Source organism: Pongo abelii, chromosome 4 (genome assembly GCF_028885655.2).
Source record: "Pongo abelii isolate AG06213 chromosome 4, NHGRI_mPonAbe1-v2.0_pri, whole genome shotgun sequence".
Classification (NCBI taxonomy): domain Eukaryota; kingdom Metazoa; phylum Chordata; class Mammalia; order Primates; family Hominidae; genus Pongo; species Pongo abelii.
The window spans coordinates 179,367,046-179,390,529 of record NC_071989.2 but is presented as its reverse complement, the minus strand read 5'-3'; the positions used below and the strand labels follow the sequence as shown (position 1 = coordinate 179,390,529).

General features: G+C 49.0%; 1 protein-coding gene across 2 annotated transcripts in view; it reads right to left on the bottom strand.

Moving 5' to 3' along the window:
• Nucleotides 1-21,754, bottom strand: part of KCNIP1 (potassium voltage-gated channel interacting protein 1) — a 235,320-nt gene extending 213,566 nt beyond the window's left edge. The window contains exon 1 of one of the 2 annotated variants that reach the window (XM_002816182.4): nt 21,140-21,754. In XM_002816182.4, the coding sequence (XP_002816228.1) occupies nt 21,140-21,200 (61 nt within the window). In that variant the 5' untranslated portion in view covers nt 21,201-21,754. The remainder of the gene's footprint in view (nt 1-21,139) is intronic. The other variant, XM_063724386.1, reaches the window with a different exon arrangement.
• Between the last annotated feature and the right edge of the window lie 1,730 nt (nt 21,755-23,484).

The window sequence follows — 23,484 nt, the reverse complement described above, 5'->3', positions numbered from 1 at the left end:
GAATGAATGAGTCCCTCTAATGGCAGTTCCAATATGGCCTGGAAAGAGCAGAAAAACCCGACAGGCCTGAGTTCGAAGCCACCCCACGCACATGCCTTCCCTTCCTGTAGCCTCCCTTTCTTCATCTACAGAAACGGGCTACTGCGTAGAGTTGATATTGACAACATAGCTGGCATTACTGAGTGTGTAGTAGGAGCCAGGCACTGTTCTAAGCACTGCTGACTGCTTTCTCACTTCACAGTCACAGCATGTAGGTCGAACTTTACAAATGAGGGTATTGGGGTGCCCAGGAGGGTGACATGAGCATGGCCAGGTCACACAAGTGCAAGGTGGAGGAGCCAGGTCTCAATCCCAGCCATAGGTGAAAGTGCCTAATGACCCTGAGCACACAGTGGGGTCCAGCGATGTGAGGCTCAGTGACTGAGCCGGAGCTGGCACATGGTGAATATTGGAAGGGAGGTTGTAAGATGGCAGACATGTTGCCCCAGGAGAGCAGCCTGGTTGGTGCTGGCGTCCTCAGCAGCCCATTTCCCTGGTGACTCTGACGCGGAAGCCCTGCATAGGGGTGTGGTTTCTGGGCCCAGGATGCAGGGTGGGAGGCACAGCTAACATGACCCGAACTAACACCCTCACCCTTGGCTAATAGAGATGCCAGAGACAGAGTCTGGAATTACTTCCTTCAACCAGGTGGACAGTGCAGCATCACATGGCTCTGCCTACCCTTACTCCCACTCCAGGAGAAGCTTCCAGAACGCTCCTGCCTGTCCTCAGTTGCCTGGGAAGGGGCTTGTCACCATGTTTGGCTGGCACTGCAACACTGCAGTCTGAGTCAGAGAATCACACAGCAGTAAAGGTCACAGGCTCCCAAATTAACTAGAGGAAAAACTGCCAATTGGCAAAGATGTATGTAGGGTTCTCACGGAGGTCTTCCTTCCTCTGCATTCTAGGGAGGGAAGGCAAAGGGATTATGCACAAAGATGGGTGCCCTATGTGCATGATAGTGCTTGGTTCTTGCCATTTTTAAATGTTGATTGAGCCTTTGCTAAATCTCAGGCACTACCTAAGTGCTTTAATGCAGATTCTATCCCTTATCCACACAACAACTCTATGGGGCAGGTATCATTATGGTCTCCCATTTACAGAAGAGAAAACTGAGGCTCAGGAAGGTTAAGTCACCAAGGTCATCTGACTACTAAGTGCAGGAGTAGGGGTGAGGACCCAGGCAGCCTGCAGAGTGCATGCTCTTAGCCCCTCTGCTAGAGGCCTGCAGAGACAAGGTCTCACCCATGGACACAGCTGTTTCCAAAGCCCAGGACAGCTGGCTCCCAGGTGTGGGTTCTTTCCACGGATCCTGGTCTCAGAGCAGGGACCCAGTAAATGGGGTGCATCAGGCTGAGCCCAGGGCCTAAATCTTAGGCAAAGTTTCCCAAGCCTTGTGCAGAAGTCCCCTCCTAATGCCGCCACCATCAAATATCCTCTCATCGGTTTACCCTGGAAAGCTGAGTTGAGTGGCACACTTTTCTTCTCCTGCTCCAACCCACTTCTCAGAGTCAGAGGTTTGGTGGGGAGGAATCCCTCTCACCACTGGTAAGCCCTCAAAGAACTCAGGGAACTTGACCACCCAGAGGGAGCTGTCTGCTCCATGCCAGGGCAGCCGGGCCTCAGAACCAAGAACACTGGGCTGGATCCTGGGGTGGCCATGGGTAAGGCCCCTCCTCTCTCAAGACCTGTGTCTCCCTCTGTAAAATGAAGGCATGAACTAGTTTAAACTGAATTCCCGCCCCACCCCGTACCACCTCTCCACCACCCATGCTTGGATTTCACATTTTGTGTTTCCATCTTAGGACAGGCAGCAGACACTTGATAAGATGGCCACAGTGCACTGGTCATGCTCTGAGTCTTTTACATGAATATGTCATTGAATCCTCCCAACAACCCCATGGATGGGTTCTGTTATTACTATTATTTCTACATTATAGATGGGAAGAAAGAATAACAGAGAGGCCAAGTGACTTGTTCTGGGTCACACAGCTAGCAAGTGACAGAGCTAAGATTTAAACCCACACAGTGTAGCTCCAGAGTCCAGAACATTCACCCTTGCGTTCCTCCCTTCCACACATTATGCTCAGGCTTGGCAAAGCCGCATTGGACAACTGGGAGAAGTGCATGTGGCATCCGATAGGGTTGGGTGTCACAAGCAGGGCAGGGGATGCAGCGCTGGAGCATTGGCAGTTTGGGAAGGGTCTTCAGGACAGTCAGAAGGGGCCAAGTTGGTGCTGAGAGTGAAGGAAACCATGGAGGGACTCCAACCATGGGAATATGTAGCCAGATTTACCGGAAGACATTGGATCTGGAGGCAGTGGGAGGCTGGTCCCCAGGGGATGAGGGTGGGGAGGCCAGGGAGGAGGCTACCACAAGAGAGCCAGGGCGGACCATGGAGCCCGGACCTGGGCTGTGCCGGAGGATGGGGGGGTGCTGGGAGGAGAGGCAGAAGCCAAGACACATCTGCTGTAGAACTGACATGACCCGGCTTCGGATGGTGCACAGGGAGTGGGAAAGGACTAGCAGGTTAGGACTCCTGGGTGCCTAGTGGAGGTCTGGGAGGATAGGTATGTCTGGCTGGGAAGAGAATATGGACTGAGAGGCAGACTGGGGTAGGAAGAGAATGGCTCAGGTTGGAGTGCAATGGGCTGGAGGAGACACGTGAGGGAGATGCCCAGCATGCATTTGCAGATGCCTGGCTGGAAAGACACTTGGTGTCATCTGCATATATGTGCTAATGGGCAGGGGTGGATTGTCCCAGGGAGGTGTCACGTGCAGGGAGTACAGAAGAGGGATTTGGTCAGAACTCTGGGGACCCCCTCCTGTAAGGGAGTGGATGGAGGAGAGAACTCATCAACTCCCTGCCTCCCTTAGTTTTACGTTTGCCATGTCCTGGCCAGCCAGGTAGGAGTCTTAGGAGGAGGAATGATTACCCTCTTCTTTCAAAGTCGATTTTGAGAATCAGCCACTGGCTGCAGTTCCGGAACCCTGCCTTTCTACTCTGGCACCAACCCAGGATTCTCCAGCAGGCTCTGAATCGTGTAATTATCCATGCAATAATTATGCCTGGCAGAAAGCATCGGCTTTCCTGGGGGAGGGCTTCCCAGAGCATCGCCTAGCAGTCCAGCCACCTTCAGCCTGCTCTGAGGACAGCTCTCTGCAGCACGCAAGATTGGGAGTGCAGTCCCTGGCCAAGAGAGCTGAACTATACCTTGGGCACCTGTCAGACTGGGCACCTGCTCTTCCAGTGGCAGGGTGGGGGAGGGGGAGCTGCCCACACCACTTGGTTGGGCTTCCTGGATGTACAGCCCATCTCGACCTGCTCCCACCAGCATGCTTCCACCATCTCCCACAGCCCTTTTATGACCTAGAGGGAAAAAAATCTATCAACTCGGAGCAGTAGCTAATCAGTTTACTCGGTTGCCTGGGGTCTCCTGATGTAATTATAATTCCTACTAAGGCACTGGTGAGTGTCAGACTCATTTCAACAACTGCTGCAGACATGATCATCAAAGCGCCAAGATTCCTTTGTTCCAAGTCCTGTTCAGAAGCGGCTCAGGAGGTCCGCTTTAGAGGGAAAACTAAGCATTGGATTTTTTTTCCGCTTCCTCTCCTTCCTGCTGTACTCTTCCTTACAGAGATCAGGGAGAATCGGCCAGAATGTCCCAGTGCAGCTGGAAACAGACCCAGACCCGTGGGGTGTGGATGTGGCTCCCAAATGCCACTGGGCTGGCCAGAGAAGCCTCATGCTGAGACAGGAATGGTGCCCCGGGGAGGCCGCTGGCTGTGTCCCAAAGACCTCACAAGGTGGCATTTACCTTGGCGAATTCCCCAGCCTCTGGCAGTGAGCCTTGGAGGCTTGGAAGCCTGATTTTGCTGGCACACCCAGCAAAAGGGACTCATCTGTCAGGCAAATACTCCCATTAGCTCAGATCATGTGACCAACATATAAACCACAATGAGAAATGCAACTGCCATGCAGAACAAGAATGCTGAAGTTGTCATGCCTGGCATTGTCTCTTCCTGAGGCAGAGCTGCCTGGGGAGCACATTACAATAATGTTTCTTGGTAAGCCCAGATTCATCGGGATGCTGGTGGAACCACTCAAATGTTTAATGGCAACAGGCTCTGACCATCTGCTGCAGGCTGTCCTCGGGAGGGAGGCAGCTGACATCAGGATTACACAGGCCTTGTCCATGGTCAGGGCAGGGCTTCCCTGGACAGGCTTGGTGTGGACCCTGCCAGCTGACCTCTGGTCCTTGAGCTGCCCTGCTCCATGCCCAAGATGACCACATAGCACCTGGGCTCAGACTCCTTGGCCAGCTGGGACTCCACCCAGCTGATTTGGTACCCAGCCCTGAAATGCTGCCGGTGGCAGGCCTGGCTGTGATCTTTATACTATTTCATGTGCTTTTCCAAGAATAGAGTTGTTCCTGGGCCAGAGACCACATTTTCTGCTCCCCTTTCACCTAGATGTAGAGGATGCCTTAGGGTTGGGGGAGCAACAAGATGGAAGGAGGCTAGGTCCCTGAGTGACTACATGGAAGAAGGCTACTGGCCCACCAAGAAGTTATATGAATGATAAAAACAATTCTATGTGTCAGCCTACTGCAAAATTGGGGTTTATTTGTTATAGCAGCTAGGGTTATCCTGAAGTATAATTGTTCTAGCCTAGGCCTACCTCCTTGAGATTATGGTTGTCAGCCAAAGGAGTGTTAAATCTTTGGAAAGACTTCAAACTTATATTCAAACACCATGTCTTGTGTTACTCCTAAAGGTGGCCGATGGTGCATGCTGTGTGTGGATTTTGCTCTCCCAACTTCTAACTTTGATTCCCCTTGTCCTTCCCAGATGTAAGCTGATGTTACTTGGAGATCCCCAGCCACAGACATGACATTGCAAATGGGATTCTGAAAGTTCAATGATTTCTACAAATCAGCACACAAAAGACTGAAATGGTCTTTCACTCTGGAAGAGGAGTTTAAACACACACATACACAAACATAGAAAGACACACTCACAAAAGCAGGTGGGAGACAGAGCAGAGAGCCTGCACTGAGCAGATGGAGCAATGAACATGGACTTGGTGAGAACTAGAATGCAAATAAACTTCATCTATCTTCCATGTCAACTATGTTCAACTGGTAGTGACTGCTTGAAGCATTGTGTTAAGAAAGATTCTGAGGTCACATTCTAGCTCAGAATAAAAAAGTCTCATAATGAGGGATCTGTGTCTGCCATGGCTGATGGATATGGGAGGGATAGCACAGGCCAGGCAGTGTCATGCTTGTGCTAAGGACTAGGATTGTGGTTGCAGAGGAACCTGTGTTTATCAAGTCTGTTGCCTGAGACCCATAGGCTCACATTATAACAACCCAAATGTTAATTCTCAAACGGGTGTCTATTATGGAGCAGGCATTTTACATATACCTTCTCAATTAAGCCCCACAGCAACCCTAGAATGGAGGTGTTAACTCTTTTGCAGACGAAGGATCTGAGGCTCATAGAAAGTAGGTAACTTATCCAAGGCCACACAACCAAGAAAGGCAGAACCAGGTTCCAGAACAGCACTGCCCGGCTTCTGAGTCTGTGCACTTCACCATTATGTGGAGCCTTCCCTGAAGGAAGTGGTGTCTGGGTTGAGAAGCGGCAATGCATGTCAGCTCCAGAGTCCGGCTGCTGAAACTGACATAGCAGAGCAATGGTGGGAGAGAGTGAGGAGGGTTTATCTCCAGGGACGCTCAGGCGGAGGTAATGCAAACACCAAAATGTTTTTGAGTTGGATCTTCCTACAGCCTTTCTCTGTCTCTGAAGTTGGTTTATCATTCCCCTAAAGTTTTGGATGACAGCCAAGAAAAGGAGGAAGAGAAGGAAGGAGATGGAAGATTCTTGTGTTGTCAGTTCCAATGATGTGCAAGGCCCCAGGGAAGGACTGTGGAGCTGGCAGTCAGAACTGGGATTCAGTCTACCATTGCTTCAAGTTGGCTGCACAACTGAAGGAAACAGCTTTCCTGGGGCTTAATTTCCCTAAGTGTCAGATTGAGCTAATACTAAGTAATAGGTGTAGAATCTCTGAGACCTAAGGGCACAGATGGGCCTGGGTTCTGATGCTGTCCCTGCACTTAGCAGCTATGTGACCTTGGGCTGGTCATCACTTCTCCTCTCTAAGCTTCAGTTTTCTTGTCTCTAAAACTGAGACAATAACAGCATCTGCTTCATAGGACTGTGTGACAATTAAATGAGATAATTTAAGGGCAGTGCCCAGCACAGTGTCTGATGTATACAAAGAAAGCATGCTTCATCCTTCTACACACATGCACACACCAAACACCCTTTAAGGAACTCCTCCTGTTTGACACGTAGAGTCGCAGGGTGGTACTAGAAGCTTGGGGACTGCCTGCCTCAGTTTCCACCCTTTGCAGATTGCATAGAGTGCTTTGTAACCTTAAAGAAATTCAACCCAGATTCTGTTCATTTCTTCATGCTTTCGCTCACCCTCTGTTTTTGCTTGAATTCTTTCTACCTGATTTCTCTTCTACATCTTTCAACAATAAGAACAATCACAACAATACAAATGACAACAACCAATTAATTCTCCCTCTGCGGAGGGCTTGCTATGGGCAGGCAGCCGCTGTCTGCACTCTACATGTTTACATTTTCTTCCATACTCTTATTACCCATCTCTCTCCCTTACTTCCTCCCTTTCTTGACTTTGTTCCAAGATTTGGGAGAATAATAAATCAACTCCAGAGACAGATAAAGGCTGCAGGCAGCTCTAATCCAAAAACCACTTTGGTCTTTCCATTACCTCCTGTCCTGTGCTGCCTCGGAGACAAATTCCCTCCCTCGCTCCATTTACACTTTATTTTCCATCCTCTTCCCAAAGAGCCAATGTGGTCAATATTACTAATCTTACTGGACACAAGAAGACAGTAAGGCTCAGCAGAAATACTTTCCTAGGGCCACACAGCCAGGGAAAAACAAGTCTGGGATTTAAATCCAAGGGTCTTTGGTCCCCAAATCGTATTCCTTATTCAGCAGAACAGCATTTGAACCCGAATGCCTGCAGGCCATCTATCTATCTCAACAACCCCACCGGCACCATGTGAATCATTCAGAGGACACTCTCAGGCCAGAGTGCCAGAATCAGGGGATTCAAGGTGAATCCAAGCCACACATGTTCCACCAAAGAGATACACAAAGTCTCTAGTCTATCATTATTGACCCATATATCAGCTCAATGTCTCCACTAATAATGGAAATAACAAATGATACCAATATTAATAGCTGCTGCCATTAATGGAGCCCTCACTATATGCCACACCCCTAAAACCGTGAGAACCTTATAATGCTGATGCGAGATTATTCCTTTTCCACACACAAAGAACAGAGGCTCTACAGGTGCCTCTGACCTGCCTAGAGCAGAGGGTGGGTGGGCTGTGGAGGCACTGGCACCTGAAATTACTTCTGTAATCCCTCCTGCCATCGGGGAGGACTTGCTGCCAAAAAGAACATCTCCGGAGCCAGGACGTGCCTCTCATTCCTGCCGCACAGCAAGGTCACTGAGGAGGCAGGCTTGGACTCTCCAGAAGCAGCCGGCGGGAGAGGCCATTTTCCCCACTGTTCCCTGTGATCAGTTAGCACAGAATCCCAGTAGAACAGGCCCTACCTGTGAGGGCAAGGTGGTGGGTACAAGGGGCCAGGCCAGGCTGACATCCGGGGGCTTCCAGGGGCAGAGTAGGTGCCAAGAAATCTTCCCAACCTGCCAGGTTATCGAATTGCTCATGCTGGCAATGGTGTTAATGCAGGTATATTCTGATGTGCCTGATAACCTCCGCGTTATCTTCAAAGATGAAACATTTAACTCTGATGAGTTCATATAAGAGAACAGCCTGTGTCTTTCTGCAAGTTCATCCCTTCATTTCACAAATATTTATTGAAGACTTGACGATGTACCAGCCATGGCACCGTGCTACGTGCTGGAATGCAAATGTCAAGAAGGCAGCTTACATTAAAATGATTCTGAAAGTACCAACCAGGAATAAGAGAAGAAATCTAGAGGCATGGGCTGATTTGTCTTATTCTTTCCTGCTTTTGACAAATACACCTGGGGGAATTCAAGTTCTGGGGGTTGGAAATCCTTCTGTGCAGCCTAGTCAAAGAAGATAGTTTGGACAAAGGGAAAGATTGCCTTAAATTCACCAGTGCTGTTGACACCACTACCACCATCATCCTACCAACAACATTACTACTCACATCACTATATAATCACCACCATCACCACCATCAGCCCTACTGCTATCATCACCACTGCCACCATCACCACCTTTCATCACAACTATCACTACCACCATACCACCACCATCACTATCATTATGACCGCACCATCATCATTACTATTATCATCACCACCATCACCATCGTCACCACCACCTCCATAACCACCACCATCACTATCACTTCACCATCATCACTACCACCACCACCGTCACTACCGTCATTACCATTATCACCATCACCACCTCCATAACCACTACCATCACTGTCATTACTACCACACCATCATTATTACTATTATTATTATCACCACCATCTCCATCGTCACCACCACCTCCATAACCACCACTATCACTACCACCAATACCATCATCACCACCACCTTCAAAATCACCACCATTGCTACTACCATCACCATCACCATCATCATCACCGTCACTATCATCACCACCCCCATCATTCCAGCATCGCTGTCATACTACCATATCACCATCATTACTATTATCATCATCATCCCATCACTACCACCATCACCATTGTCACCACCACCACCACCCTTATAATCAACAACATCATCTATACTATAATAATCACCATTACCACTAATATTGTAATCCTCCATCATCATCATCATTACTGCCATGAAGCCCCTACTGTCATTACTGTCACCAACACCTCTGCCATCATCAACAATAACAATATTATCCCTTGATTTGGTTTGCCTTTATGTCCTCACCCAAATCTCATGTTGAGCTGTAGTTACTAATGTTGGGGGAGGGACCAGGTAGGAGGTGACTGGATCATGGGGGCAGTTTCCCCCAAGCTGTTCTCATGATAGTGAGGGAGTTCTCATGAAATCTGTTTGTTTAAAAGTATGTAGTACATCCCCCTTTGCTCTCTCTCTGTCCTACCACTATGTGAAAATGTGCCTGCTTCCCCTTTAGCCTTCTGCCACAACTGTAAGTTTCCTGAGGCCTCCCCAGCCATGCCTCCTGTAAAGCCTGTAGAACTGTGAGTCAGTTAAGCCTCTTTTCTTCATAAATTACCCAGTCTCAGGTAGTTCTTTATAGCAGCGTGAAAACAGACTCATACATCCATAATATAATAATTACCACCACGAATAACATCACCCCCATCACCACCATCACACCACCATCACAAACATCATCACCACCACTACTATCAAAATCATTATTATTGCTATGACCATTATAGTCATCTAATACTGATCCCAACCATGTACACACTGCCTTATAGCTTACTAAACACATTCATATTATCTCACTAATCCTCATGACAATCCAATGAATTGATACCATGATTGTTATTGTTTAACAGATGAAGAAGCTGATATGCAGAAAGGGGCTAAACAATTTCTTCAAACCACACAGCTCCTAAAGGGTAAGCTAGGACTGGCCTTCACTTCTATTTCACCCAACACACCATATCTTTTTCTCTTCATCAGCTCTAAGCTGTTATGGAATGGCCTCCAATGTGCTATGTTTTCGCACCAAGCCACAATCTTTGATGTTCATATCTTCTGAATACGCTGTTGGCGAGTGGAGGAGATCCTCACAGTCATGCCCAAGTTTCTCTGCCACATGAATTCTAATTAAGGAATCCCAAGTCTTTGTGCATCTCTGTGAAATATCAGTTCAAGTCACCAAGTACCAGTCTTTTGCCCAGAATTGTCCTGGGATGCTCGAAGATGCTCAGAAGGGAAGAAAGAAAGGTCCAGGTCTCTGAGGAAAGGTCACTCTTGCTGGAGAGTCAAGCGTGTTTACAGGAAATGATGATAGAACAGTTCAAGGCTGTTCTATCAAAGGCTAAATCATGGGGACAAATAGTAAGTTCCCTGGGAGAGGAGGAGGAGGAATCAAATGTAAGCTGCAGTGATCACGGGGAGACACTCAGGGGGACAAGGGTGGCGGTGACAGGGCACAGTCTCAATCCCTACTTACTTGGTGCTTTCCTCATCCTTGCTGTCCACTACCTCCTAGGACCTTGTCCCACTCTCCTGAATGTGGATAGCCTGACTCTGCTCCTTGCCTCCCACTTCTGATGGCATCCTCTTTCTGTCAACATCCTCCAAGTCACAAGCATACAAAACATCACTGTCAGTTTTCATTTCTTTCCCCTTCTTGTTGCCTGCCTCTGTGACTTTGCTTATCCTGTTCCTTCTGCCTAGAACTTCACTAACCTACATTCCTGCCTGGGCCAATCCCTAGCTCTTTTGTTGAGCTCTAATGCCACCTCTTTCGGCCATCTTCTCTAATTCCCCGGCCCCTGCCCCTCAGATAGAGGTGCTTTCTCCATCCTCTGAATCCCCACAGTGTTACATAATCTATAATGTCCTCTATAGACTTGGGAAGTCACTTATTCCCAAGCCTCAGTTTCCTCATCTATAAAATAGGGTGATCAGTGCCTGCCTCTCATAGTGTGAGATTTCATCTGTTACATGGGAATAATCATACTACCTACCACACAGGGTTGTTGTGAGGATTAAATTAGCTTAATGTACCGAAAGCGCTTAGAGTGGTACTTGGCACAGATTGCTATATAAATGTCACACGGACGATTTAAATGTTATGTTTGTTACTGTTGTTATTTTGTCAACACCTTGCACAGTCCTTGGCATGCAGCAGGTGCCCAATACAGATCGGTTTTTTTCCTTTTCCTGTCTGGTTCCAACTCCAATGCTGAAATACCTCACAGGCACACTCAAGAGATGCTTAAAGCACTAGCAAAGTAGAGGCATCAAAAATTGTGTTTTGAAAGCATATTTTATTTCAGAAAAGTCACTAAAGTAGTCAACATGGGAAAAATCCAAATTTGGCAGACTTCCTTAGACTTATTTTACTGTTTCTCCTTTGAAATGCCTGTGTAGCCCTTGGGGGGGTGAGGCAGGGCGGGGCGGTGGTGGAAGGACCTGATCATTTTAGTGTTAGGGCCTACAAGGCTTAGAGTCCTAATCAGCCCAGGGCTGGATGTATGCAAAGAGGGAAGAAAACAAGGGGAGCCCCTGCCCTGATTTCGATGGGTGGGGAAGCCTCCTGAAGACACCCCTGCTGAGTGCACGGTTTGGACATCTGGGAGAGTCATACATGGGCGAATCCCAGAGATGGAGAGAAAGTGCAGCCTCAGCCACACGGATGCAAATGTGCCAGCTTCCCCCAGGCAGCTGGGAGCTTCACGGTCTCCACCAGAACACTCCTCTCACTCTGGGTCCAGGGTTGGCGTGGGTGAGGAGCTGATGGGGCCAAGAGGGGGCTGTCATTTTCGGTTGCTGGGAGTTGGGAAACTAGCCGTAACTGCTCAGCCTCTTCCTGGGGCTCAGAGGCTTGCTTGTCCTGGATATGCCCTCCAGCTGCAGGCAGGAGCCCAGGTGGTGGAGTGCCTCGCAATCAGATCCACTTCAAGTCCTTGCTTGCTAATCACTAGCCAATCAAGAACCTCCCTGCACCTATGTTTCCTACTCTGCAAAGTGAGAATAATAATGAAACCATTACAGGACTCCTACAAAAATAAAAAGATTACTTTTTGTGGGGGGATCCCCACCAACAGAGAGGTCCTACTAGACCCCCTGCAAAAGGCATTTGACTTTCATTCTCCAGGCCCTGCCTGTGTCTGTTTAGACTCCTACTTCGGTCACATTTTCTGGCTTCAAATCCCACACAAAGGCTCTGCACGTAAACCAGGCTGCCAGCCTGCTCTGGGATTCTGAACATTATCAGTGAAATCCATTATGCAGGCAAGTCTCTAGCTGCAGTCCACATGGCTCTGTCCTGCACCCTGTTCTGGCCTGTGTTCTTAGAAGCAACTTAGATAAAGACCTAGAATGCCTCCTTATCATATCTTCAGGTAGCAGAAAACTTGGAGGTATAGCTAAGATGACGGCTGGTGGAATCAAGATTCAGGATCTCTCTTGGCTGGAATAACATTTAAAATGAGTAAACTAAAACTTAATGGGCGTACATCATCCTACACTTCTTTGTTGTTAAAAAGAAAGAGAGAGAAAGAAAGAAAAACAGACAAGCTTGATTGCAGAAATGCAAATCTGGAAATCTGACTTCATAACAATTTATATGAGATGATCAGGGCTGGGGTTCAGATGTCAGGCCTAACACTTGAGCTGTGCGATTGTGGGCAAACCACTCACCTTCTCTGGATTCTATTTTCTTATTTGTAAAATGAGGCTTAAATCAGAAGTCTTCAAAGGCCTCTTCTGGCTTGATATATAATTTTGTATAATACAATACATATAGTTCCATAATCTGTATTTTAGGCCAGTATTCCTCAGACTTCAGTGGGCATATAAACCATCTGGTGATCTTGTTAAAATGCAGGTTCTGACTGGGTAGATCTCACTGAGTTGAGGTATTTCTTTTTTTTTTTGAGACAGAGTCTCGTTCTGCCGCCCAGGCTGGAGTGCAGTGGCACCATCTCGGCTCACTGCAAGCTCCGCCTCCCGGGTTCACGCCATTCTCCTGCCTCAGCCTCCCGAGTAGCTGGGACTACACGCACCCGCCACCACGCCTGGCTAATTTTTTTGTATTTTTAGTAGACATGGGGTTTCACCGTGTTAGCCAGGATGATCTCGATCTCCTGACCTCGTGATCCACCAGCCTCGGCCTCCCAAAGTGTTGGGATTACAGGTGTGAGCCACCACGCCCGGCCAGGCCTCTCTATTTCTAACAAGCTCTCAACTGATGCTGAGGCTGCCGGTCGGAGGAGCACACTTTAAGTAGCATAGACCCAGATAGTAACAATTTACCTTTAGCACATTCTATGTGCTGACTGCTGCATCTTACATGCATGATTGCATTTAATCCTCATAACAACCTGGGAGGGAATTACCAACAATACTTTCATTTTCTAGATTACGTAGAGATGAAAGTTCACAGAAGTGAGGTAACATGCTCAATGTCACACAGCTAATGAGTTGCAGAGCCAGGATTTGAATTCTAGGTCTGCCTAACCAGGAGTATATGCTCATAACAACCATACAACATACACAGGTGATTCGGGCCAACATGTGGCTAAGGAGAGAAAGGAAATGAACGGGAGAGCAGTAAGATACCTGCAAATGTACTAGCAAGTTCTTGTGTTTTTTTCTTAGCAGTGAGAAGCACTTGTAAACCGAGTGATCTGTCCTTGCCCACCTGGACCATGTGAAAACTCTGATCCTGGTCCCTGGTTCTGAACGTTTGCAATTCTAACATACTTGGAAGATATTTAAACACTATCTTCACTAACAGGCGATGATGGCTATAACAAAGGGAGAAAATTTTAGTTCACATAAATGATTTGAGGAGAGGAGAGGTGTTTAATCCTATTAATGAATTTGCTAATTGGTCTTCTGCCCCCAGTCATTTCATATTCAGGCTTCCACAGTGTCAGATTAAATGGAAACAGATCTAGGGGGAGGCGGGGTTGGGATGGGGTTAAAAGCATTTTGCTCAGGGCCTGCACATAGCTCAGTTGTTCCGTGTGGCTAATGAGGTGCTTCAGTCTATCCTTGAATGCCTTCTCCCCAACATCCATGCACCTGTTTTGACTGTTTTTCTACTCAGGTCCCTAAGGTTCCAGAGGCAAAGCCAGGAGGAGAGGAGGTTAGTATGGCAGTTAGAAGCTCAGGCTCTGGGATCAACCAGAACCAGGCTCTGCAATTCCCAAGCTCTATGACCCTTAGTAAGGCACTTCCCTTTTTAGAGCCTCAGGTTCCTCAACTGCAAAATAAGAACTGTAACAGCATCTTGTCCTCCAGGGTTGGGGTTAATAAAATAACACAGGAAAGAGCCGAGCAAGGTGCCTGGCACTGGGTGGAGGCCAGAGTCATTTGAGCTAGTATTATTATCCTTGCTGGCAGGTGACCTGCATTTTCATACCTCGCTGTTGGGAATTGCTTTTACCATGTAAAGTTGACAGCTTCCCTTAGGAATCACCAGAGAAACCGCTTAGAATGCCAGTGACCACAAATATGGTGGCTCGGGATCTCAGAGGGCTGGAATCAGAGGCCACAGCTCAAAGGGATGGGGAGATCACCGAGCGTAACACCGTCATCATCCAAGTCGAGCAAGGCAGAAGGAAGGGGCCTGTCCTGAGATGGGACAAAAGGCAGCAGCAAAGCCAGCACTGCCAACTCACCTGGTGTGCAGCACCATGTTCAATTCCTTCGTGGCCCTCACGTGGCCCTATAGGGAGAGACACTGTCATTGTCCCCATTTTTTTATTTTTTATTTTTTGAGACGGAGTCTCGCTCTGTCATCCAGGCTGGAGTGCAATGGTGCAATCTTGGCTCACTGCAACCTCCGTCTCCTCAGTTCAAGCGATTCTCCTGCCTCAGCCTCCTGAGTGACTGGGATTACAGGAACATGCCACCACGCCCGGCTCATTTTTGTATTTTTAGTAGAGACGGGGTTTCACCATGTTGGCCAGGCTGGTCTTGAACTCCTGACCTCGTGATCTGTCCATCTCGACCTCCCAAACTGCTGGGATTACAGATGTGAGCCACCATACCTGGCCCATTGTCCCCATTTTATAGAGGAGGAAACTGAGGCCTGGAAAGGCTCAGCTATGGACCGATGAAAGGGAGTTCAATCCCAAGACTCTCTTATTTTAACGCAGTGCTCATAGCCATAATGCAATCCTACTTCTAGCTTCCTGATTTGAGTGGAATGTGGTTCCTACTTCCCCCCACCGCACCAATGAGGCTTTTAGTCTGGCCTCGAATAACAAGATTTAATCCAAAGTACTACTCCCATGGCTGGGGTACGGGAAGCTAGCAATATCCCAACCGACTACAACTACTTCCAGAAGGTGACCTATTTAAAATACTACCTGGAGGAAGGGGAAGCATTTAAAGAGATGTTTCTCTGAAGGCCCTAGGACTCTTAGGCTCTCTCTCTCTTTTCTAAAAACTGCTCCTTCCCTGCCTGATGAATGGGAACATCAGCTCCACGGCCATTATGCAGAATTTTGCAGAGCTTCTCCCCAGGAGCAGACCTGGATTCCTCATCTGCACCGCCGCATTCCCACAACGCTCAGAGCCATCAAGAACGCACACTCTGGCCCATCCATCCTTACCTCCATGCTGCCAGCATCCATCAAGCCTGGATGCAGTGTCAGGCCTGACAGAGGCCCTGGGATAAGACTCAGTGCCTGAAAGCTAGTCAGAGAGATAAATGTGTAAATCCATAATGACAACCTCATAGTGTGTTCAGAATTGTAGTGAGGGGAAGCAGCAACAGCTATGGGGAAAGAGAGAAGGGCGAGATGTGCTCTGCCTACAGAAGCCAGGAAAGGCTTCCCAGAGTGGTGGCATTGAATGAGGCCTTGAAGGATAAGTAGGAGTTGGCCAGGTGAATGAGGAGATGGAGGAAGAGGGAGGATGAGGAAGCCAGAGTGGATCTTAGGCAGGGAAGCAATGCTGAAGGACAATTGTGGGACTGGCTAAGTGAACAAATAAATGAGTGGATAAATATACAGATTCTGATCTCACCCAGGCAAAGTTGAACGAACCTGAAATATAAGGGAAGACAAGGGGAATCACTGTGAGTCAGTCCCTACTTTTGTTTCAGCAAAAGAGTGAAAACTTAGAGACATCTCCTCACCTTCTCCAAAGATGCTATACACCTACCAGTATCCAAAAAATCACCAGGACTCTTCTTGACTGAATTTATATTTTTCAGCTTTGGAGAGATGACTATCAATGCTCTTTATGAAAAGATAGGCTGTTAATTACAGCTGTTCTGGCACTTCATCATCCATTCATTTATGGACATATTCATTCATTCATGTGGTCATTTATTCGATCATTCTTTCTGTCATTCAGTTGATAATTCATTTGTTTCTTCATTCATTCACTCCTTTACTGCTTCCCCCATTCATTCAATCATTCATCTTTTCACTCATTTGTTAAAGCATATGCTCACTTATTCACTTACACATTTACAAAGCATTCATGGAGCAAGGCCCTTCTAGGTAGACAAAGAGGTCTAAGCCTTGGCCCTTTTCCAGAAACCAAGTCAAAACAATCCCACTGATTTTAGGCAGTAAGTCCTTCTCCTCTGTCTTCTATTCTTTTCCATCTCTCTCTTTCTGTTTATCTTGAGCTCCACTGAGCTTCTTCTGGGATTGAGGGACCAGAACTGTGCCTGGTGCTGGGTGTGGGTTCCTCAAACCTTTGTGATTATGAGGGGGTGGGAGTAGAATCACTGTTCTCAGCACTTTCCTGCTAAATGGTAAACAGATTCGATACATTTCATGGACAAAGTCAATTCAAAGCCAGCAGACTGAACAACAGAATTCATTCCCGGCAGAGGGCTGGTAACTGAAATTCCAGTGGGAAGCTAACTTTTCCTGCAGGTTCTGCAATTCTAGCAAATAATGGAGAGTGGCCAACCATTCCATTATTTATAATTTACTCTGGAAAATTTTTATTAAGTACCTACTATGTGCACAGAACCAAGCAGAGAGTTGTGAAGGATGAGTTAGATGAGCTCCTACCCCAAGAACCCTGCCCTCTGGTGGTGGGGAAAGGGGGTTAACACCTCCATTGATTGTCTAATTCCAAGCACGATTGTGAGTCATAAGAAACTGTACACCTTAAAAGAATATGGGAATTCAGATGGGAGAAGTCACTTCTCTCTGGGGCTTGGAGAAGGCTTTCTGAATATGGAAATTGCTGAGTGAGGTCTTGGAATGTCGGTGGAATTTTAACTATTAGACAAGGCAGCAAGGGGTGGGGTGGGAGAGTATTACAGAATTAAAGGGACGGGCAAAGATGCAAAGATGGGTAAAGACCAAAGCACAAACATTTCTATACATCAGGATTCTCCTTTTGCAGGTAAAGAAACTAGCATTTACAAGGTGAAATGACTTGCCAAAGGCCTGCCCCTTGGGTTCAGGACTATGTGACAACAGGGCTACTGCTTCTCTATGCCTCTCTGTTTCTTGTCACTCTCCCAGATCTTTAGGTTGAAAATGCTGCCCTGACCAATAAACCCTAAACCCAGTCTCATCAGGTACACTCTTCTTCCATAAGTTCCCTGAGGTGCTCATTGATCTAGGAGCAAATATGGGACTATCGGGAACATTCCCATGTTTGGCCCTATATTAACCAGTACCCTATTAACTCACCATGTGGTCTTAGAAAAAGCATCTGATAGCTATGGGGTTGAGTTTGCTCACCTATGCTATGACTATTCTGGAGATCCAAAGCTCAGCCCTTTCAGAAAGTTCTGCTTGCTTGCACTCGGTCATGGAGGATTTCTAACCCAGCCACCCCTGCAGTGTGGGATTATTTGCTTCTAGGCAATTCTCTGTTGAGATGGCCTTGGTCTAGTGATGTTGTCGCTAAATTCTCCTGCCCCACTGACAAGCCCAGCAGCTGCACCTGTATGGTCCTCCTCTGGTTGTCCTCAATGCCCTAGCCTGTCTCACTTACCCATTCAAGGCGAGCAGTAGTGTCCTTGGTGTGTCATGCACATGCAAAACTGCTAGAGCCAGAAATTCTATCTGGGACTGGGATGCAGAGGCTGAATCCCAAAAGCAGGGCTCTTCTACTTTTAATTAAAGACACACAAAGATCCCAAACAGAGACAAGGACAGGAAATGAACCTGAATATTTTTATTCAGTGGCATGGCTCTTAAATTACTTTAGATTTCTGTTGCCTTTAGAGAGCTTTCCCTGAACACCCAGGTTAGGCTGGATATCTTCTTGCAGCACTAATCACGCAGAGTTTTTGCCCTATTTAAAAACTATGTATGTTTCTAAATTGTATTATCAAAGCATTCAGGATTTTAATTGAGCAGGCTTTGATGTTTTCAGGACAAGCCACAGAGTAGAGGTCAGTGAGGGTTGAAGCAAGGGACGAGCATCTGTGTGCTGGGGTTTTTGGTCCTAGTTATCTGGATAGGGCTGGATAAGGTTTCCAGAAATGAGCTGTTAAGACTCTCAGATGTACTGCCTACTGCGAAAATGGCCTTACTCTGGACATTTGGAAGCCCCAAACAATAGAGCCATAAATTGAATAGTACCTAAAATTTGCTGACCACTTATGTAGCAGAGACTGTGCTAAATGCTTGACTTGCATGATCCTTGAAATCCACACAACACAACAGCTATTTTAAGATGGTAACTACTACTATCCCTGTTTTATAGTTGAGGAAAACAAGGCTTAGTCATACAGCTAGTAAGTGGCAGAGCCTGAATTTGAACCCAGCAGGGAGACTGATTCCTGAGTTGAAAAATCCCAACTACTCTCTTCTGGCTGCTTCTAATTAGATCTGAGCCTCACGTCTCTGAGATCATAGCAGCAGCTCTGGTGAGAGCATCAACCACAAAAATATTAGAATTTGAGAACCAAATGGAACCTGAGGAAATGCCTAATGTAAGTTTCTCCCTTTACAAAGAAGAAACCGAGGCCCCAGTGGGGAAAAGTGACCTGGCCAGGATAGGATCCCTGACCACTAGCCTCCTCAGCCAGGGCTTCCTCCAGGTTTCCAAGCTGCCTCCCATAGAAGAGTCTTCTGCTGATTAGCATTCCACTATGCAAGGCAGTGAGATGACTCTGCTTTGGGGGCAAATGCCTGGGGGAACATATGCAGCTGGACCCCTGGACAACTCACGCCAGTGGGCTTTGTGCAGGAAGGGCTGAGTGCTCAGTGCTTCGATAGCTTGTCTTGGGAGTCCACCCATTGGCCCTGAACCTGCTATGAGCCTCAAATAAACATTGTTGTGAGGGTTAAATGAGAGTTGTTGATAAAACACCTAGCATTATGGCAAGCACACAGTAGGGACACACTGAATGCTAGTACCCCCTCTTCTCTTTCTTAGAATTCGAGGAGACAGAAGCAGAGACCTTTGTACTTTGGGAATCCTGCAAGAATTCATCCAGGGTGAATTCCTGGATGTTTGGGGCAGGAGAAGGAAATGGTAGACAGCAATGTCTGAGCTCTTACTCTTTTCCCAGCCCTATGCACGGAGCTCTCTATTCATCATTCATTTGATTCTCACATCCTTACAACAACTTCCTCTGGGTCCCCGGTGGCTGCAGCCAACACAGTATATGAGGCAGAGTCCCCCCTTCCTCTACTTCCTACATACCCAGTTTCCCTCCGGGAAGTAGCATACGAATTTTATGGATGAAAAACTGAGGCTTAGGGAGGTGAGGGGGACTTGCCTAAGGTCCCAGAAGCAGGGAGTGATGGAGCTGGGATTCACACCCAGACTTCACTTGACTCTAGGGCCTGAGATCTTTCTGTGACACCCAGGTCCCCGGAGAGTCACAGGCATTGAAAATATTTAAAAACAAGCCCCTGACTTTCCTGTCCCCACAGTCCCCTGGCCTCTGAGACCACATGGTGGTCAGACAGATGATGAGGGAGAAGACCTAGATTTGATGCTGAAAATTGTCCCCAGTCAAGCAGCACCCCAGGATCTGCGAGAGGTGAGGCTTAGAATGTCAAGACCTTGGGCTGAGCTTTGCAGACCTGTTCTGGTCAGGACTGGTAAAACGGCAACCAGTCCCTTCCTTGCCAGCAGGACATGTAATTCAGCCGGACAAATGGGCCAAAGCCTCTTCCTATGTTCTAGGCTGTAAATGCCAACCCAGCTTCAGCACCTAAGATCTGCACCCAGAGATCTCTTTCCTCAGGGCTCAGCCAGCCTGATGCCCCTGGGAGCTGGGCCAGAAGCTGGCACCCCTTCTTCCAGAGAGTTTCAAAGACAGCTTACTTATGGAGATCTCTGTGGTTCTAACCAGGGTGAGACCAACCAAGTTCTAAGAGGAGACTTATTGTTCACTTGGGGTCCCTTACCCCATTACACTTCTGCTCACTATCGGGCATATAGGGTAGGAGCTGTAACTCCCACCTGTATCCAGGATCAGGGCTCTGATGGTAGAACTTGAATGTTTTGAGTGTCAAGCTACTTAAAATCTTACCACTCGTAGTGACATTTGAACATTAAACAAAACAAAACCCATCATTTCCCATTTCCTAACTGCTTCCAGTCTCTTTATTCCAACAACTAACTTTCCAACTGCTGGTAAGCAGACCTGCATTGTCCTCCAGGGCCTAACACACTGGTTCCAACTTCACCTGGACCCATTTGAGGACTCTCCCACGGATGGTGAGATCAGCCATGCCTCGGCTGGGGACAGGTGGTGATGGAACAGCGTCCAGGCAGAAGACACTCCACGATATTATGCTTTTTAATCCTTGATGTAAGCTCAGCTCGCAGCCAGCCCTTCACGGTTGCTCCTCCTGACTCCCGGAGCCACCAGGACATGAGGCCTGGGAGTTTTACCCCTGGCAGCAGCTGATTCCTTTTGGCTTGCAGAGGTTTTAGGGGTGCAGACAGAGCACTCTTCCTGATGAAGGGACTCGCAGGTCTGCACCTGGCATAGCCGCCTGAGAGGAGTGTGGGAGTGTGGGAGCACCCTCACTGAGTGCTCAAACGCCAGCTGTCATGGGAATGGGAAGAGCTTCACCACACTTCCACCAGAGAATCCGGTCACCCCCACCTGTGAACATGCCTCTTCCTTCGGCTCCCAGAGATTTCCCCAGGAGGAGAGTCCTGGCACCTGGGGCCCCGGAGGGGTCCAGTCGCCGCTGGGGCAAACGTCCACTCTGGCTCCCTCTGGGTGTTCACACCAACCCTCCCGCAGATTTCTCTCTCCTTTGGATACAAGCACCTGTCCGGGCTCCTCGTGGAGAGGGGAGTCCGGACTAAGGGAGGCGGGTGGCACAGCCCATCTCGGCGCCCAGCACCCCCAAACCCAGACAGGGGAACAAAAGGAAGAAGGTGGCTTACCTTTCGAGGGTCGCCTTTGTTTGGTTTGCAGAGATGAGAAGGTGCCCATGACGGCCCCCATGGCAGCGAAGACTTGTGTGCGAGTTGGGACCCCGGGCCCTGCCCCTCCCCTTCCCTGGAAAGAAATCCCCGTGGTTTGTCTACTCTGAATTGGTGGAGAGAAAAGCGCCCGGCAGCTCGCCTGCAGCTTGGTATTCAGCGAGCGTGGAGCCGAGGCTAGGAGGCTTCTGGCTTCCTTCTTCAGCCCGGCACATGCAGGGACTCAGGGCTAGCCGCTCCCCGCGAGCCTTCGGAACCGCTTCCCCGCGCGAGGACCCGGCCCGGCCGGTTCCCTCGCCCAGGGCCGAGGACGGTGCCCTGAAACCTGCCTGGCACTGGACACGGGGCCAGAGCGCCCGCCCGGCCGCGGCTGCCGAGCCAGCGCCGCGTGCGGTGCGGGAGCCGCGGTCCGCCCGCCCCTCCTGCCGCACGCTCGGCTCCCCTCCCGGCGCTCGGGCTGGGTCTCGGAGGGCCGAGTACCAATCATGAATGAACAGAGCCCGGACCGCGCGGCGCGGAGCCACAGCGCGCCCGCCTGCTGCCTGCTGCCTGCTGCCAGCGCTCGGGGCGAGAGTCGGAGCGGCGGAGGGGGCGGCGGGCGGGCAACTACGGAGGGGCGGGGCGGGGGCGAGGGCTGCACGGTGAGGGCGGGGGACGCCCGGCCCTGCGCCCTCACCCGTGCGCACCCTCATCTGCCGGGGTATGTGCGGGAGCCCCGGGAGCATGTAACCCTAAGAGACAGACCCGGGGCCAGGCACCTGGCTGATGGGCGAGGTTCAGGGGGCAGTAGATTGAGTGGCCCCAGGGAGACTCTGTGTGTGTGTGTGTGTGTGTGTATGTGATGTGCGCGCCTGCGTGTGTGTGTGTGTGTGTCCCTGTGTGTGGTGCATTGTGATTTCATTCGACTTCAAGGGAAATCCTTATTTAACCCAGTGCCTGAACTCATGGGGAGGGGGAAAGTCTGCCCCACCCAGAAAGGGGTGAAAAACACATCCAAACGGGTTGTCGTGGGAAGAAGGTGCCGTCCTGCTCCGCGGGTCCTTGAGGGTTCTGCAGAATCCTCCCATGGCAGGGCCCACCTTCTACTGACAGGGAGTTGGGGAGGAGAAAGGAGCCCTCAGCCCCTCTGCGCACTTACACTCCCATTTTTCTTTTTCTTTTTTTTTTGAGACGGAGTCTCGCTCTGTTGCCCAGGCTGGAGTGCAGTGGCGCAATCTCTGCTCACTGCAACCTCTGCCTCCCAGATTCAAGCGATTCTCCTGCCTCAGCTTCCGGAGTAGCTGGGATTACAGGTGCCCACCACCAGGCCCAGCTAAATTTTTTTTGCATTTTTTAATAGAGACGGGGTTTTGCCATGATGGCCAGGCTGGGATTGAACTCCTGATCTCAGGTGATCCACCGGCCTTGGCCTCCCAAGGTGCTGGGATTACAGGCGAGAGCCACCCCACCCGGCCTGCTCTCTCATTTTTCTGTTTCTTTCCTCCTTGTTTCTCCCTCTTCTCCCTTTCCAGCTCAATAATTCATTAGCCATCAGCTCCCGGGCATGGGTTGTTAGTGCTTGAAGGGGCAATGATTAGATTTAGGAAGCCATTTCCCTTCTGTGAGTGGCGTCTCACCCAATGGGCAAAGTTCGTGTCCCTGCCTGTGGACTCAAAGCCTTGTGGTGTTGAAATGCAAGGTTTGCTCCCTGGAAGGTGGAGGAAGAGCTTCCCCTCCCCCAAGTCTGAGCTGCTTGGGTTCCCACTGAGACCCATTTTGATTGACACTGAGGATCCTTTGCCCAAGCTGCCCCCTACACTCTCCCACCCAGCCATTTTCTCTCTGCCACACAGATACACACCATGCTAGCAGTTCACAGAATCCCCGGACATATGGCCTCATAAACAAGCATACATGCCTATAAAGTCCCACAAGCATATGGGCGCAGATCCTTAAGTCTGCACAGACATTGCTATTGTACACACAGACAGACCCAAGGCTCATAATACACCTACAGTTGCCCCCCACAAAGATGGAGAGACACACAAACACACAGGCATGCAGACGCACACACAGTGCAAAACAGCATCACAGTCACCACATTCACACAGGCCCAATGCCACATAGGCACAGAGTTGAATCCCCAGGATACAGGCCCCTTGAGAGCTGCTTCCCCTAATGCCAACCCATGAGCTGTCCTCTCAGAGCCACAGGTGGCCTGTGACTGGGCCAGCGTCCCTGAATAGTTTTCTTCACCTATGCAGCATTTAATGCTTTTCTGCAATTCCAGCATGTGTCCTGTTTTGTGCAACAGGGGAGGGGCACTT